Here is a 19,489-nt window from a genome sequence, read left to right as displayed (position 1 = left end):
TAGTTTGGTATAATTCGTTTAGAAATTAAATAATCTAATGGTTGCTTATAAAATTCAGCAATAAGCAAAATGCTTAAAATCCGGTCTTTAGTAATCAATCGTCAAAAACTTGGTAGCGACGGGCCTTAACATCTTAAAAATTACATAACTGTGGTGAAATCTGAAATCACCAATTATTTCAGATATTGTCACAGTGTAAACATCAGCATCTTATAAATATCTATTTCCGATCCGATTTTATTTTTTCCGATGATTAGAATAAAGAAATATCTATTTCCGATGAATTAAATTATCGAATTAGGCATATACTTTAAAAAGCCAAACAATTGAGATTTCTGCAAACATTTGTTCGGACAGTAACTATCTGAGCTGCTTTTATAACATATATTAAAAAATCTGCATATTTGTTTCATTTACAGGTTTAGCTCCAGGTACAGCCCATCATGTGGTCAGTGTTATACGAGAATATGACGCGGACGATCCCAACGATATTAAAGTGATGTACGAGGTAAGTGTCTAAATACATCTCAAAAGAAATATATCGTGACATATTTTCATCAGGATAAATTACAATATTCTGAAGCTATAAAAGCATATTGCGAATCTCAACTTGAAGTGTTTCGATCACACATACGAAACACCATTCCGACAGAAAATAGGCAATGTTTCCGGTAAGTGCAAATTTATAGAGTACAAACTGAAGTAAAGCCGGCGGTTTTAGAGTCCCATGGAAAGGGGGGGAACTAAGCCATGATGATCCAGACCATGAAGCATATCTTAGTAAATTTAAGAATAGCATTTTTCATAAAATCAAAGCACTTATTACAAAAAATTTAGAAGATGAACCAGAACTCAAATCGAGGAAAAAAATTGTGGAGGTAAGTACAAGGTACTATTTCATAAATGTCATCGAATATTCACTATTTACAACTACTGATATTGCGGAATATTAGAGATCGAATTATTCGATTAGGATTGGCTTAAGAATGGTTTTCAGCATTGGCATTTCAGCATTGGCATTGAAGAGGTATTTTGTCTCCTCAAAATCTAATTCTTCAGTTATTGTTTCTTACCTCACCCCGTTAATAAGATAATTTACCAGAGATCACATTCAATTTCGAATCACGTGAAACGCAAATAAAATATTGCTTTATTACTTACGTTAAGGTTTACTCAGAGACGATAAAAATGTTAATTAATCTACAACTTCATATTTTTATGTCACAGACAGTTTACATAAAATTATTTTAAAATGTACGCAAATGACAAATAAATTTGCATGAAATGTAAATTGTCTTTTGGTGCATTAGTAATGTACCTCGTTAGTGTTTGAATTAATATATTTTAATTTCTGCCTTAATTGTATATGAGGGTTTTTTTAAGATTTATGTTTGCTTCAAGCGACACATCCGTAATGAAGCAATGACAAATGCTATTTAAAATATCTTAAATTCTTATTTGAGCAGGTCAGACACTTCGGTCAATGCATTAAAAGAATTAAACAAATATGGAATAAATGTCGTTGTCTATACATTAAAATATTGGTTGTGTTAAGTTTCCCATATATGAAAGGAGATAATTAATTGACAATGAATTTCGTGTGATCCATTATGAACGATGAGCATTACACCAATCAATTTTCTACCTAAGCAGCAATAACCTTAAAAGCAGCATCAAAAAAACACAAGGAAATGTAGTAAACGGTCTTAAATACGTTATGATTAATTGAAGATTTCTGTATTGAAGTATTTTATTTTAAACGAAATTGGCTCGTGTAATGGAATGGCCATAGATCCCAGTTTATTTAATTTTCGGCTGTTAATAGTAGTGTCCGCTACTGATTTTTCTATTGTTTTGACTAGCTCGAGGAAATTTTGATAGATGTGAGTCACCATATTAAGATTAATCGTTGCCAATTTATCAGGACAAAACTGCTATAAATTAAGCAAACTAAAAAAGTACCAGAGATCAAAATTAATTATAATAAAAGCATAATAAGCAAATGCTATTATAAGTTTTCGACAAATTTATCTGTGAAGTATGGATAAATTCTTGGCCCCGTTAACTTCGTTATTATAAAAATCAGTGATGAGATTGGAATATTGGGGACAGAATAATTGGAAAAACGATAGACGTCTTAAAGATTCAAATAAATGCCAAAGAGAGCTGTAAGTAAGGAAATTACTTGATTTCCTATACTTCTCGATACAAATTAAGGTATTTGAGAAGTATATTTTACATTTCCCCTTCAAAAATATTTTTGCGTTTAAATATAATCAAAATAAAAAACCAATTTTCTGACATTCAATAAAAGCGCTTTCTAGGCATTTATAAGGTTGCAAAGATAAATTGGATGTCAAATAAATGCAGTAAACATATTTAATCATATAATGAGGATAATCAAGCTACATCCATCTAAATTCGGTTCTAATTGAATTATTACTAATGTTGCCGACTTCTTATCCGACATCTTATTGCGAGTTTCTACCCACGAATGCTGAAAATCACGCAAGGTATTTTCCATTCCGATTGTTAGTCATAAAGTTAGTTCTGGAGCTCTTAGGGAGTTTATATAATCGACTGAAATAAAAATATGAAAAATATATGCCCACTGACTGTTGCAAAGAATAATTTTTTTGATTTATTATTCAGTTTTTATTCTAACGTTTCGACGCGTAATATAAAATCGATAATTACAGGAAAACTTCCAAGAGAATATTACTCACTTAACATTATGTTACGGAGATGTAGAAAAAGATTTCTCGAATTCGGAACTCCATGACAGGATCAAACAATTAATGGAGGATGGAAACCAACGAAAGCACTTACCTATTTTAATATATGGAAATCAAGGATCCGGCAAAACATCACTTATTCAGACAGTATATCGAAGCTTTGAAAATTGGTTTTCATGTCGGACGTTGAGAATTGTAAGATTTCCGATATTTAGAATGTCTTAATTAACATATCCACGTTCTATAGTGACTGAATATTGGCAAAAGAACATTTCTTATTACTCAATGTTTGACTATGTAAGTAAGTAAGTAACAGAAGGTACTGTTTCCTTTTCCTAGTTAATGCTACTTAGAAGTGCTGATACAAACTACCCTAGAAACTAACGGAGTCGTAATTTAAAATAAATATATAACGTTCAAATATTTTTATCTCCAGTCACTAGTATATGTTTATTTCTGGCACATTTAACTATTCATTATTTTCTAAACCACAGAAAATTATTTTAATGTATATTAATAAATAATTCAGGAAAAATATCATGGAGAGTTCAGTTCATTTTATCGACCCTGTCATTTTTGAGATAAAGCAGATCTCGTCTAACAGTTGTTCATCGAGTTTCTTTACATTCCTAACTTAATTAACCCAACAAACGGTGGGTTGTAGCCTCGATGTCTAAGTGAGCAGAAATGCTTTTGGCAGCAGCTCATTGCAATCACGCAATTAATTTCTTGTAGGCTTATTTTGAATGGGATTAATGCTGATTTTTAAACTTGGTGTTCAGAAAATAGATTTATTTAAACATTTTTTTAGGTTAGGTTTATAACAACGACCCCCAGATCGTCTTACAGTTTGGAACTGGTTCGAATAATATGCCAACAAATTTGCATCGCATTGAAATTACCACAAGGATTCTTGCCGAAAAATGCAAGTTTTGATCCGGCGTATACGAACAATTGGTTCCAAACGCTACTCCGAACCTTTGAGGAGTTGAACTTTGTGCTTGGAATATTTTTGGATGATATACATTTGATAAATCCACTGGATACGGAAATGTCTACCTTAAACTGGTTACCCGTTTGCTTACCTAAAAATGTACATATTTTGTGCACCTCTGGAATACCATTTGAAATGATGAGATTTACTCCCAAACAGAAAGAAAGATTTCAACATCCTGATTTTTACATTGAGATGCCGTTAGCAGAGTCCTTTGTTGGTAAGTTTCAATATTTGAATTCAGTGTTTACTCAAATTGCTAATAAGTAGACTGTAGGCCTGATTTATCTATTTTCAGCTTAAGTTTGTTTTTTCGAATGCAGTTGAGAAGACATTTTTATGCGATAATACATAATAATTATTTTTTGCTGTAAAGTAAATAATCATATAATAACATCAGCTCCTTCAATGCTTGGTAGAAAGTCGATTACAAAAATGTTTTGCTGCTTTTAAGAGATCTGTTCGTTTATTGGGCTTGGATTTGTTAATTGACTAATTATTTAAACTTAAAAAATTTGGAGCATTGCCAGCGTATATACTTTACTTTGAATCTTCAAATAAATTAAATAAGGTTCTTTAAAAACTAGTGATGAATATGAATATAGAAAACAACAGCAAGAGCTTAACTTCAAAGTAGTTTTGTTATTGCTTTGTGCGTATTTTGATTGGGACTTACACATTCTTTCATCGATGTTTTCATAATACTATCGTTTTTATTTTTCTTTGTATAATAACAGTAATAATTTTCCTCAATGTAATCAACGTAATTATTTCCGATTTATGTGTAAAAAACCATGGAATAATATTAATAAATAGTAACCTATTATTAATTATTTTACTGTATTCGAATCGAACAAGTGGCGCATATAAATGATAAATTCAGGTTTATAAAATAAATTGACTAAACGTTTGGCTGGGATTTTCGTGAGTTAATTAGGTTTGCATTATTTGACAATATAATTATTCGTGATATTAACGCGTTCTGGTTTTTGAATATGAAACCTATTCGCTTTAAATAATATAATACTGAATGACGAATAATGAGGATGTGAATACTTTAGATGAATTTACATGTTTTGCAGGACATTTATAAATTTAAAGGCATACTAGGATATGCAATATAGAAGACACATACGGTAGTGTTTAATCAGTTTTAGTTTGAGTTACAGCATTTCATCTTTCAGAACAAGAAATAACCGATAATTAGTGGATTAATTGTTTACCAAAGCGTATCTAATTTATAACTTTTACAGAACAAGAATAATGCAAGGAAATTATAATTTTTTTTAATTCACAAAATTTCCATCAATCCTTAATAATTTTTTCCTTAAATACTGTATAATAATACCTTAAATAATGTAAAATAACACAAATAATCATTTAATATACACATATCATCCAATATACAGGGTGGCGCACGTTATTTCAGACCGTCTCATGAGTAAACGAATATATTGTATTAATTCTAGAGGAGAAATATATATGTCTATGAGGCATAACATAGACAATGTGACCCCTCATTTTCAAAATTGTAGGACTGAGTAATTCTTTTCTTCAAAATTTATGACAATAATAGAAGGATGATTTCACTAATTAATAAAAACTCCACTGATACTTTCGAATAACATGTGAGAAAATTGTCGCACTAATAATTTATGATTATGATTTCATAGAACAAAATTTCGAGTTCGTACTCGTTTTTTCGTATTTCCAGTTGGTGCTCATTTTGTATTTTTTACTTCTCCGCTCTTAATTTCATTTATCCTACTTTATCGCTAATTATATAAGCGATATTGACATAGTTTCATTATTATATTGAAGAAAGCGTCATAAAACAAAGAACTTACGCCTTAAAAACTGTAATGAAAAAATTGCAGTAATTTGCCTAGCAAGTTAAACACGGTAAACTGTGTAGCTTGCGTGAAAATTATCGAAACCTGCTCACTTGGCGGAAAGTGAACGATAACGAGCCGCATACTCAAGGATTCTATTGCATTTATGCGTTCTAAGTCTTCTACTAAAGTCTTCCAAAAAAATTGCAATTATGCATTTGCGATATTTTTATACGTTTTAAAGCACAAATTGAATTACCACAAGTTTTCAGACTAGTATAACCCGTTTGAGCTAATCCAATTAGAAAAGATCTCCCTCACATTTTTTTAACATGTGTTACTCTTAATTTTCGCGAAAAAATGTAAAAAATTACATTATTTAAAAGTGTTTCACAAAATAAATTAAGCCTAAAATTTGTTAAACATAATCGATGAAACAAAGTTGAAATTAGGTCTGGATCGCTTTATATGTTCTAAAAGTCTACAAACAGAACGTTTTCCGTTCTCTCGTTCTCCCAAGTAGCCTGAAATTATCGAGCCATAGAATAACCGGCGATTTTGACTTACCCAATAAAGGTATGCAAAATAATATTTTATGACCCGAAGAAGACGAAAACGGTGCAAAGAATAATTTCTATACATTACGTACTTTACAGCTAAAAGCTTTAGTTGCCATTTTTGTTGCAAAAGATCAGTTTTCAATTTCAATTTCCATATAGGACAAAATGTGTTTAGAAAAACCGTTGTATTTTTATTTTTGAAAAAGCCCAATTACCAAATTGCATTGATGCAGTGCGCCCGTGTTTTCAAATCCACTTTTTCTCATCTGTTCTAGAAGTAAAAAGTGATATAAAGTTGAAAGTTTAGGATGAAATACGACGTCGGTAATATTGCTTATATGTAATGGAAAGGAAAAATTCAAATATTGGTATGTGTTGAATAACTTTACCTTTTACCAATACGACAATTACAATACGAACTAGTTGTTTCTAAATTATCACCACTGCAGACGTCAAATCCAGATTATAATTAAAAATCAGCTAAATATCGACTACACAGAGTTCAAATTAAACTAGGCATTTCCACTTAATTTTGTGAAAACTTAAACGTTATTCGTTTGATTTATACAAATAACACTTCTGTTCCCCTTAAAACGAATCTGCGGCAAAGAATACAATTATGACCAATTAAATAAGCTGTGCATTTTTAAACGTTAATATTATTCTCAAATATTACATATACATGTGATTCGACTTTTTGCCCGATCACCCTAATCTGCTAACTTTTGTTCTGTTGTTTCAGCCTTTCATTTATTGTTTTAAGTTAGCCGTATTTGAACAGTTTATAATGTAGCGATCGCTCGTTCCTCTACGCTGATCTTATCGAACGTTACAGATATACTGTACATTTTTTCCATTTTGATCCCCTATATAATGTCTTTTCTATTTATGTTTGTGTTGAATCGCCTCAAAAAAGGTTTAGTACTTTGTTTTTCGAGCTTTAGCGCCTTTATACATTCTCTTTTGTTACAAACCTTCATTTATTCTTGGCCGCAAACTTCTAGTTCGCCTTTTATAAGAGCGGTTATTTTTCTTCTGACTGAAAACTGACGTTCATTTTTGCCCTTTTCTTATTCGAGATCTGATAAAATAATTCCAGATATCGCTTTGTATGCCGTTATTTTCTTACTTGTGTTGATTATGTGGTAATTGTCTAGCGTGAGCGTCTCCTCTGGAATATCAATTTCTGCTTTATGCTTTACTGAGATCTGGAGCTCTGGGATTAAGCCGGACAATGCTTTTCGCAAGATTTTCGTCTTTATTGTTTGTAGAAAATAGAACTTCTTTTTGTGAATGAAATAATGAATTAATTGCACGAAAACGTTGAATTAAACGTAAGACATTTAATTGTATGAAGTACCTCTTGATACTATCAATTTCATCAAAACATTTCAAGGCAGCTTAAATGCTTTTGGAAAGTTTTCAATTTTTTTGTGAAAAAACAGGGACGTAATTCTTAGGTGAATATGTAAATTGCCAAAACGAATCATTGAACCCAATGAAAATCTTCAATTGGATGAAAGCTAGATATAGAAGGGAAAGAAGAAGGTCTCTGTGATAAAAATACATAATCTGGATGCTTTATAAAATACGGCGAACTCTTTAAAAATGCGCGATTTTTTTTTGTAAATTTTCGGCTCTATATGGACTGTTGGTTGAGGAATTGCGTTAGTGGATATTCCAAGATAAATGGATTAACGAAACATTTCGAAATTTTTCGGGCAGGTTAAAGTCGATGACGCTGAGCAGAATAAAATATTTCTAAGATATTGTAACAATATTCATAGTTGTACATCTAAAATGTAAAAAAAAATTAATTTGACAATTGTTAATTTGAGTGCGTTCGTTCAGTATGGTTTTCTAGCAGACCTAATATCTACAACTTATTTTTAATACACTTCGCAAATATTTTTAACTCAACAACGCTGGAAATGTACGTTTTATCTTTGAATTTTCTGCTTAATTAGACCATTGCTTAAAAGGAAATGTAGAAACTGGAGGTAAATATAATAAATAAAAACCCTATTATTACCTAAATAAGAGGATCCACTTTACTGCATTGGACAGCAGCCGAAAAATCTCGAATGGCTACTGAGTTATCTAGGAAATTATTACTAAATTCATTGTCTTGAAACAGAAAAAAATATCATTTACGGACAGTTCTGAACAACAACAAAATTTGGTTTTGAATGTGCAAGACTTAGGAGGGAAGTAGATCAAATATTGAAATATTTTTTGTTCCAAATAACAATAGCCTTACGGAAACCCTTGTAAACTGCATTGTAAATCAATTACCTAGAGAGATCATCACAATTATTTTTTAACAAAACCAATTATTAATCTATGGACGTCAAGGCAGCCTGATAACACAAACCCTTGCTTTTTTGAGGTTCTTGTAGAATGCATTTTCTCTCTGATATTTTGCAAGTTCCGATGGTAGATTATTGATCCATCCTTTGTAATTGGATTCGCTATTGCTTCAAAACCCGAAAAACTCACCAGTTTCAAACAATGAGCAATTCAAGCTAATTATTTTGATAAAAAAATATATTTTATACACGAAAATAATATTCGGTATTATTAATGGTTCGAATTTAACTCTCGTTTCCACATTAGTTCCTTAGTTCGTACTATACGCTACTAAGATGGGAACTCTTATGTTAGACCAGGGAGTAACTGTATTTCTGTTAGAGCAGGCGTATTATCTTTGAACTAACGTTTAACTGTATTTACTAACTGCTCTAATTGTAGATACAAATTTAGTTCATCACACTTTTATCGTCTAACCTTGCGATAACCTGATGCTAGAAATTATTGCTCAAAGAGAAGATTTACTTACAAAATTAATTTACTCCAGCGAAATAATATAATGACGCACCGACGCAAACCACAAAATAAATCAAGCCCTGATGTGATTTCGTGCATGCATTAGGTAACTGGAAATTATGAGAACTACATATTTCAATATTCAAATGTATAAGACTGGTTCCTTCATTAAACGATTACGACTATCATGTGTACATGAAAACCGTACACTAAGCAAATAAGAATTTCTTCTGATATACTTTCTTAAATTGCTTCGCAAGTATTTTTTGCTAAATATAAATTTTTATTTCTGTGAAAAGACCGCTTCAAACTTGTATATAATTCAAAATACTTCATTCTTGTATAAATTCAAAATACAATTCATACATTTTTGCGGCTTGTATTATTAAAGAAAGGCATCGCAGAATAGGGTACTTTGAACGCTCCATTCCGGCCACACAATTAGACAAAAATTCAAATTTTTTATTTAAAGATTACGTTAGATGTAATATCAGATGTTTACGTTAGTATATTATGTGTATCAACTGCACCGATCTGCCCGTCTTACCCGAATTATAGCAACTGCAAGCCGAATCCCAGTTGATAAAGTTTTGAATTTTCTCAGTTTTGGACAAATAACTCAAAATGCAAATGACGCATTTGAAAATTATTATATTATCATTTTTTGCTTCTTATTGCCAATACCTTTTTCAGGTTAGCGGAATAATATTTTCTGATCAGCATAAGCTAAAATTATACATCCCAAACAAATCATCAATAATACATTTTTGTTCCAGATGTGGTGGAAGAAGTGCTTGACCGGCTGGAACAAACATATTGTAAAGAAGCCATTTGCAGACTGGCTTCACTTATCACTTGTTCCGAATATGGGCTGACGGAAACAGAAATACTGGAAATATTGATGCCCACATCGGACAGTGAAGCCATAATTTCCATAAAGGATGCAAACTTTAATTTTTCCTCTTTGTGCTCGGTCAAACGGAAACTAGGTAAATGATCATCAATATTTCGACATGCCATCCAATTTGATTCGGTTTATTATGTGGCACAATTAAGGCATTTTATTTAATATTTCACTCTCAATTTTTTTAACTCAATATCACACTGGGCTGCCAAACTACAGGATATTGACAGGATTTTCAAAAAATTTGTCTACAAATTATCACTTGTCAGTCACATATTTTTCCCGAAAATCACCATGATATATTACATTAAACAGGCGCGTAAAGGTATATAATTTTCGTCTATCTCGGGCCACCCTAGAAAAATATTCAAACCTGATAAGGGAATAAAACTTAGTTGTTGAAAAGGATTTAGGATTTGGATGAAGAAACGAACTGAAACACGAAAAACCGGAGTATTCTCACATTAATTTAGCGGGTCTAGTAAATGTATAGTAGCGATTTTTTTATACTTTAATTATTTGAAGAACTGTAGGAGTTGAAAAAAATGCAAAACTTACTACATATATATACATATATACTTCGGAGCCTGCCGAAGGATAATTTTTAGATGCATAGTTTCGAAACACTTTTATGACCATTTTTGACTAGTCTTTTATTATAAGGCAATACCCTAATTAAGCTGATTTGGATCAAAATATTTGAGACATTGTCCTTTCCTAAATATGATTTGGGAGAGTGAATAGTTATCAATGTAAAAAGTAATTATTTGAACTGTGCGAGATACACGTAGGTATGGGTCTGACATTTAATCGATATCCATCACAACGGATTATCAGCGAGATAAGGGTCACTTTAAAGGTGATTATCTCCAGATAAACCTGGATCCTGTCTTTGATGGTGGTATTTACGTTCTATGAACTTAATTGCAATGCTGTTTATTCGGAGTAGGGTAGTTTATCTAGTTTTAATGGGTTAGATGAATTAGCATCTGTTCTAAAACGCCCCTAAAATTGCCAAAGAGGAAATCAGCATCGTTGGAAATTACTGTTTGCTACTGCATGAAGTATGTCGATTTAATTAAAATTATATTGCAGGTAAGTGATAGCCGTAAGTACGGTGATCATAGCATTAATCATTATAAACCACAGGAATAAAGAACCTCTAGAATAACCAAATAGTGAAAAAATAAGAAACATGCGTTACTGGTGTCACAAACTCTTTGTTTAATTTCCAATAATTAATCTCTCGTAAAATGTTTCCAATCCACATGACAATTGAGTTATTGGAAACCCATACAAACGGGCATTATTTGCTATTTTCGCTTAAATACATATTTTGTGAAATGTTCCATACACAGCTGAATTATTCAGCTATCAATAAAATTTTGTTATTCCGTATTCCCACTGCTAGAAATAATACGCTTTTACAAAATAACATGGATTTTAACTTCAGTGAAACTGATTTTAAAATAAAACGAATAAATTAATATTAACGTAGACGTACTAGAAAAATAAATATTTATTTATTAAAATTAATTAAAAAAACATGCAAACTTCAAATTTACCAACTCACTATATTCCTGGTTTCGGCAAATAATCAGAATTGGATTATAGAGGGTACTTTTTACAATTTTCACATCCAGTATGTATGTGTGTAGTGTGCAGGTACATAATTCGAAGTATCTACCCAGTTTTATTAACAAATTGCCATATTTGTCATTTAGAAAGCTTTACTTTATGTTTAAATTTATTTTTTAAATGAAAATCCAAGTGTATTATTAGCTATTGATGTAAAAATAAAGTCAAATTTGTAAATAAAAAAAATTTATTCTAATATCAAATTTAACGCATCTCTGAAATATTACTTAACATTTCACTGTGAATATTTTCTTAATCAGTAATGTAATACGATTCAAACTCTTTTATCGAATCATAGCTCAATTTTGAAGAAAATTTTATTTGTATGATAATCAGAAACAATGGTAATAAAAACATTGTACAGGGTGTTTAAATTGTGTCATGTTTTCTTGGTCAAAGCTAAAATCCGCCAAGCCAATCAAACCAAATACCATTCATTATTTGTCTTGTAATTTGACTCAAGTAAATGTATAGAGAAAGACATAAAATACCTGCAACATAAGTGTCATCAATTGTGCTACGTATAATTTGGTCTCATGCGGCAAGACAAAAACGAGTATCGAAATTGGAGCAAATTGTTTGTTCAGTGTCAAGGCTTTTATCGAACCGGGATAAGGGATGTACAAACTAAACTAGAAACATTAGTTTGAATCTGATTGAAATAGTGGATCATACAGAATACCATGAAGGCACCAGCAATGCACATTACTGCTTAAAAAGATAAAAAGTTAGATTTGCAAGTTAAACAAACACAAAAAATGCTGTGTTAATTTTAGTTCTAGCATTAAATTGAGTAAAGTGGGTAAAATGAAACGAAAGTTTGCAGATGGTTGTCGCAATTTTGCTGCGTCGTTTAATTTACTACTCAAATATCTCCTAAGTTTTTATTGAATTTGAACTCGTGATGTCTTAAATTTTGTTTCTAGTTACTAATACAAGGGGCGGCAAATTTAACGCGTGGCTTAAACTTTTGACTATGAATATTTTGTCAGTAATTCGATTTGAATAATTTTAAGGAATCATAGCTGTATTCTTGGACAAAATCTCAGTTATAAAAAAGTAAAAGTTTAATTTGGTCCGAGGCAATATAGAATAGCTCAGACAGAAAAAAATATGCGATGTTATAGTCTCATGTCTTATGAGAAATTTGGATCTTTACCTGCTTGAGCCATTCGAGAGAAATTAATGTTTTTATAACCGGTCGCCATTTTCCGCACGAAGTTTATTTAAACTTTTTTCTTTATTCCGAAGAAGTGCAAACAGCAAAGAAAACATTTTATTACACGCTTAGATCTGTCAATCTTCGTGTCTTTGTAACTCCGTAAAGAAATGAAACAAACAACCAAATCCCGAGGAGTGAAAACAAAAAACCTTATCCTTAGGAAAACATTTTTGACTCAACGAAATGTCTAGAGAAAGGTGTAAAATACCTGCAACATTAGTGCCATTAATTCTGTTACCTATAATTTGGTCTGATGCGGCAAGACAAGAACGAGTCACGAAATTGGGGCAAATTGTTTGTTCAGTGTCAAGGCTTTTATCGAACCGATCAAAGGGATGTACAAATTAGACTAGAAATGTTTGCTTCAATCATTTTGAATTATTAGATCATATAGAATGCCACGAAAGCAAGACCAATGCACACAAATGTACCAGAAGAAAATATTTAAAATAAAAGTTAGGATTGCAAGTTAAACAAATAAGTTCTGCCAATCTTGATTCCGACATTAAATGTAGTGAAGTGGGATAAATGAATAGTAATTTACCACTCGAATATTTTCGTTGATAAGTTTGTATGGAAGTTGAGCTCCTGAACTGTAACCCAATATTGGTAATAGAATTGAACACCTTTGTAAATATTCTTGTATATCCTTTGAAGCTATTCTAGATTCTGATGACTTCGATAATCAGTTGGAAAAACTAGGTTTCATAAATGATGTATACATTAGTGCGTCTACAGACGAAATTCATTTATCACATATTTTCAAACTAAAAATGTCTGTTATTGATCGAACTTTCTTTAATAAATTTTCAATTGTTCAGCAAAATCAACAAACCGACGACGGCATTATGATTTTTTGACGACATTTTACGGTCAATTTTCTTAGAAATAATTTAATTGATATTTGAAGAGGCGTCGATGCAGTGCGCCTGTAAATAAATCGTAATAGCGAAATGGTTCATTTAAAATATTATCAACATCAGTCTGTGCGGTAATAAAGAAGCCAATATTCTATTTATTGATGAGGGATTTCAGCGGGTCCGTAAAACCCGCTTTATCGATAAACGATATTAATGATCTGAGGTTTTTATCATACTTTTTATAACACCGTCTATAATGATTAGAATAATATTTTGCCTCTAAGTGTTTTTATACCAACATTGGGTTAAATAACAAGTAGGTAATTAATTTTCGGTTTTTTACTTTACCGTATTATTTTACTTAACGGACCGTTCATTAAACATTCATTTTAACTACCTTATTTTACTATAGCTTACTCCAGAATGGCTTTCAACAATTTACATTGTTCATGCGGTATTCAGTTTTTAATTCATTTAATTCTATCTAACGTAGATATGAAAAAAAAATTTATGAGTCGGAGACTTAATTGAGGAAAATTCTCACAGGTTGTTAGATCACCTAACAAAGTTAAGTTATCTTGAAAGTGATTGTTGGAAAATACTAAGGAATTATGTGGTTAGCCAAGAAGCACACAAGACTACTTCATTCTTAGGAATTAATCAAACCGCTTTTGTGAAGTTAAAGACTTATAGAGGATTTTCTTGGTTTATATGGTATTTCGCGATTAAACTCTATTCAGATGTGAATCATGATTCGCATATATCTTCGATTAAATCACGAACAAATGCGCCTCTAAATATGTCTTTCTACATACTATAACTCAAATGTCAGCGAGACAGTAGCCGTAAAAAGCAATGACCTATTTGGTTTTCCCGTATGACGATTCAATCTTTCCCCAACAGCAAACGAATTTATGAAGGAACAGCTTTTTGATGTCCTCGCTCAATTCGTTAACATCGCTGGTTATATAGGTCTGTTTATGTATACTCGGGTTAACACTAATTTCTCTGAATTCTCTTCAAACTGTTTGCCAATTTGTTTCGATTCCGCGAATCTAGCGCAATTTGAAACGTTTTTCGGAAGTATACTAATCAATACTTACAACACTTTACTGTTTGTGAACATCTAATTTTATGTGTGTCTTGGATATTGATCTAATTTTAAACCATAATAGAATGCTTAAAACCTGTTTTTTGTATTTTAATATGTGTTGATACGGGATAACTTTTCCAAGCTTTATTGGAAAATTATATGCAGTTACCTAACAATCACCGAATATCTTTAGAAAGTGTTTCCGTTGAACATTCAAGGTTCATTACGTGCTCTAACAGACAGGCATTGAGCAAACTTCCACAAATGTTTTCTCAATAATACAAAGTACATTTAAACAGATAATCGAACACAAATAGTTGTCATTCTTCACAAACACAAGTATATAAGACTTGTAACGTTCTTTGGTTCAACTTCGTTCTACTTAAACTAGATGGATTTTCTTCTCGGCATATCAAATTTCGTCGGTGATTTGGCAGCTTTCTTTACTGCAACGATTTTACTCTGAATATTTTAGAATTTTCACAAATATTGAATTCATTGAAGATTTATTTCAATTCATAATATGGTGTGGCATTGTAGTCGATCTACCGAGTTATCCTGTTAAGTTTTGGACCTCTTTATTTCTATGAAAAACGACTGAATTACTTTAAACGGCAGAACAATACTATTTTGTTGCTTTATCATCACGGTTTTCAAAATCTGGATAAACTATCCTCGAGTTAAAACCGAACCAATACAAACCGTAAATACCAAAAAACTGTCTGTACGGATGGCATCAAAGTTGTGAGTGAGGCTTTGAAGGCACCAAGCTGCAATTTCGTGTTGTGGGACGTTCAAAACGAAAGCTTTTAAGGATGACCGAAAACGGACAATTTAAAAATGTATATCCGGCAAAAGCAGCAGGCCAAATTAAACTGCAGACAGTGACATTACATTGAAAATGCAACAGAAATATTTTGATATTTTAGAGAACATAGTTAGCAAAATGGCCAAATGCATGCCTTAGGAGGCAGGAAAAATTACCTCAAAATAAGCGGAAATGGTTGGAAATATCTTGCTTGTAGTAGAATAATTTTCTTCCAAAAATTAGTCTGATATTATGAAATATTCTAGATTCTCTTTGCTCCTTAAGTGAGCATCAAATTCTCTGTCGCTCTATTCAGATGGAAAACGACAATAGATGAAAACCCGTGTTCAAGCAATTGTGTTATATCACAAACTTCGCACCTCTGAAGAACAAAATGCAAAAGTTTCCAAACTTAAGGTCCCCAAGAAATTTATGAGTTTATGGTTCAGGCATAAGACCTCACTGTTAGGACTTTTAATAAAGAGTCTTCTTTGCCTGAATAGGTGTAATCTTGTAATGACATAAAAGCAAACATTTAAAGTGATTATTATTTTCATATACTACAGTTTGACCGCGAAGCAGGAAATCTATTAAATAAAATGAATATAGATTAAATTAGAAAATATATTCGGACACTTAAAACTTAATTCGTTAATGCACAAACTTTAACAGCAAAAAATGTTGAAGATATGGCGTGGTACTTTGGTTATTTTAATAACAACCTCAATTTTTGATACCGCAATTTGAAAAATCTCATTTTCCAAAAAAAATGGATTGGTATGAGAGGACCGATGTTGTTGCACTACTTGCTTTTTAATGTTTATTTGAACCGAGCAAATAATAGTGAAGCCTAAGATAATTCAAGGAGTCAGACTTGGAGAAATTGGAAATAGCTATTGAAATTATTCCAAACTGAGATTGAAGTATTTTCAATGCAGCCATCAAATTTTAGAACCAGCTTGTTGGCTGCGTTGATAATTCGGCAATATTGTAACGTCTGTAGACGTTTTCTGATCAACTTTTATGGAAAAGAAAAAAAAAAGAAAAATTTCGAACTCATTGTTATAAATTAGTTATTTAATCATTTTAGTCAAGTGGTCTGATACGATATTAATTATTATGAATCGATTTAACAATGTAATTAAATGCGTTTAATACAGATTTTTTTGTGTATATAAATATTTGATACATCATGCGGTATTTTTCAAATTAATTCCGGCAAGTGATACGGTTTTATTACTAAATATTTATTACTGTTATTCGAAGTGTTTTGATATTTTCCTATTGCTCCAATACACTTTGTGTCGCCGCACTCTACAACCACTTGGGGGTGGAGCCTTTTGATAGTTTCAATCTGTAAGTGATGTTAATACCAAAATATACGTTGAATAATAAAATCGTGTTCTTGTTTTGCTCGCTTGGTTTTTCTGGGATCTGATATCTTAAACTCAAATATTAGAAAGCATTGTTGGACCAAGAAAATATGTGGCAAATTTAATAAATTTAGAGTTATATTAGGGCCCTGGAAAGAAGCGTTTGCAATCCCCAAAAGTAAATGTTTCTAATTCTGTCAAAAATAATGTGTGGCCGTACGAGGCGAGGTCCGGGGGTGTATAAAACATCGTAATTTGTCAGTAGGTGTCTATGGAACATTTTTGCTTTTATACATAGCCAAATTCAGTCTAAAAATGTTTGTTTTTGTCTTTCGAAAGTCAAATTATCTACCAAAAATTCTTAATTATACATATTACGGATAAACTTGTTTACATTCAGTTCATAATTATGTTCGAGGAACTAAGTAAACACGCAGATATTTTCCAAACTAGTGAAAAAAGCAAAGCGATAAAAGTTTCATGCATACAGTACATAAATACTATCCACTTGAGGTTAAAGTGCTTTTTTAATGTGCAATACGCTAAAGTTTCCGAATTCATCACTAAAACATTTGTTGAAAGGCCAAGTTCCAAATTGAAGATGTAAATTACCATTTATGCCATATCGGCATTATGGCATATTCAGTAACGTATTTCTTATTCAATCCCGTTACTCATTAATATTAATTTATTCACTAATTGGCATTGAGAAAGCCGACTTTGCAATGTTTTTATATTTGCTATAATTTTTGTCTATCCGCAAATTATGCGTAAGTACATTATAAACAAGTCCATTTTATAACAGAACCAATGGACCCGCAGCTTAAGAGACTTATGGTTAGGAAAATACTTGAAACGCTACTAATATCAGCCAACCGAAATGAAAAAAATCTAATTTAAAATATCACGCTGATGTTTACAATTAGAGAATCATTTTTAAATCAAAATGCTTTGAGAGCATTATTTATGTTTTATCATTTTCGCAATAATCTGAACAATTCAATAAAACCTATCGAAAATGTCCATCTTCAAAGAACCTTCTTTGACAAGCACCTCGGCTAAGATGAGTTAGGTCAAATTCATATTAAACCTTGCGGTTATTTTCGACCATTATTAGCGTCATGCATAGTTCGGGTAACATTTTATGTTTCTGAGCACTGTTCAATTTTTGTGGGCATATACTCAATTTATTTAATTACTTTATAGGTATTATATGTATATAGTATTTATTTAAAATTTAACTCTCACTCGAAAACATATTTATGATAATTGGAACAAAAACTTTCAGTATAGAAATTATTTTTTGAATAATATTTTTAGAAGCCCAATTAGTGTGAATGATATTTTTTGATCGTCATGGATTTTTTATACCAATGGCGTAGTAGAGAACCCAAATTATATTTAAATTAAAATACTCAATTCAAATTCTTCAATTTTTTCAAACTTCTCCAAATTTATTAATAATAGTCCTTTGACATTTTTAATGCGTATAACAACTAAAGTATTTTCAGCGCAAATACAGTTTTATACCACACTTTTGAACGCAGAAGTTAATTTGATGCATGTATAAATTGATTACTCTCAGTCTGCAATTTCCGTTCATCACACGCTTTGTGGGGATTATGTTCTATAGCTAGCTATTAACGTTAATATAAAATTAACTACGATTTAACAATCAAGATAGGCCACTCTAATTAGAATTTTGAAAAGAAACATGAAAACAATATAGGTCCAGAATTTGAATGGCTCCATAACCTCAGCATGAACCTGTGAAAAGCAGTCAAGATTTCGTTTAATATTTTGTATTGTTTGATCCGAACATGGGTCAGACGTTTAATCAATATCAATCAGAGGGATCACATTCGAATAAAAAAAGAATGCATACTTTTTAATATATTTTAGCAAGATATTATTATTTGCAAAGGACGGTGTATTCAAATAAGTAGATATACCCGAGCTGAATAAAATTTGAAAATATGTCAAGGAGTAGAAAGAGAAGTTTATATAAAAAGTGGGCCTTTTAAAGTTTTTGTCGAATGACAAAAGTTTTTGGCCCTTAAATGTATTATTACTGCTTAAAACGACTTTTGCTTCTAAAATCGCATGTTCATCGATTCGCTCAATTATATTCAATTGAGCTGACTTTCACCCAAACAAAATTTCTTTTGCATTTGGTTTTGTAGAACCTAATATTTAAATTTGGTTTCCTAAGTAATCGGGATAGTAGTCTTCCTAATCCAGACCAAATCTTAAGTTATGATTCCAAGCTTAAAAAATATCGACAAATGAAAAACTTATTTTCACAAATTCTTTACTAAACAGTGATAGCTTTTGAAATAAATATTTAAAATATACAGTTTGTTGTTTTTACTTCTTCAGACATTAAAATTGGCTGAAATTGGACAACGGATTGTCGCAGAACATGTCATGGTCTCACATTTGTTATTCATCACCGCTGAACATAGATAGCTAGAAGATAACGATCGAGGTTCTCCTTCGAATTTCTCTTTAATGACTGGTTTTGTTACTGGTACTACCGTGTTGCTGATTTTTTCCGCTAGAGCTAGTTCGTCGGAACTTTTGCTCTTTTTTGAGTGCCTTTAACGGCTTATTTGAATTTGTCGAAATTGAAAAAGAAGTAATG

The 19,489-nt window shown here is 31.4% G+C and overlaps 1 protein-coding gene across 3 annotated transcripts in view; it reads left to right on the top strand.

Moving 5' to 3' along the window:
• Positions 1-19,489, top strand: part of LOC109538010 (protein qui-1) — a 182,128-nt gene that overhangs the window by 70,451 nt on the left and 92,188 nt on the right. For all 3 annotated transcript variants that reach the window (XM_048667731.1, XM_019905042.2, XM_019905043.2), the window contains 6 exons: positions 420-508; positions 562-671; positions 722-878; positions 2,700-2,930; positions 3,547-3,949; positions 9,724-9,936. In XM_048667731.1, coding sequence (XP_048523688.1) covers positions 420-508; positions 562-671; positions 722-878; positions 2,700-2,930; positions 3,547-3,949; positions 9,724-9,936 — 1,203 coding nt within the window. The remainder of the gene's footprint in view (positions 1-419; positions 509-561; positions 672-721; positions 879-2,699; positions 2,931-3,546; positions 3,950-9,723; positions 9,937-19,489) is intronic.

Source organism: Dendroctonus ponderosae, unplaced genomic scaffold (assembly GCF_020466585.1).
Source record: "Dendroctonus ponderosae isolate FM_Combo_2020 unplaced genomic scaffold, Dpon_F_20191213v2 Dpon_F_20191213_1, whole genome shotgun sequence".
Taxonomy (NCBI): domain Eukaryota; kingdom Metazoa; phylum Arthropoda; class Insecta; order Coleoptera; family Curculionidae; genus Dendroctonus; species Dendroctonus ponderosae.
The sequence above is the reverse complement of the archived record's forward strand: the minus strand, read 5'-3'. Positions and strand labels throughout refer to the sequence as shown.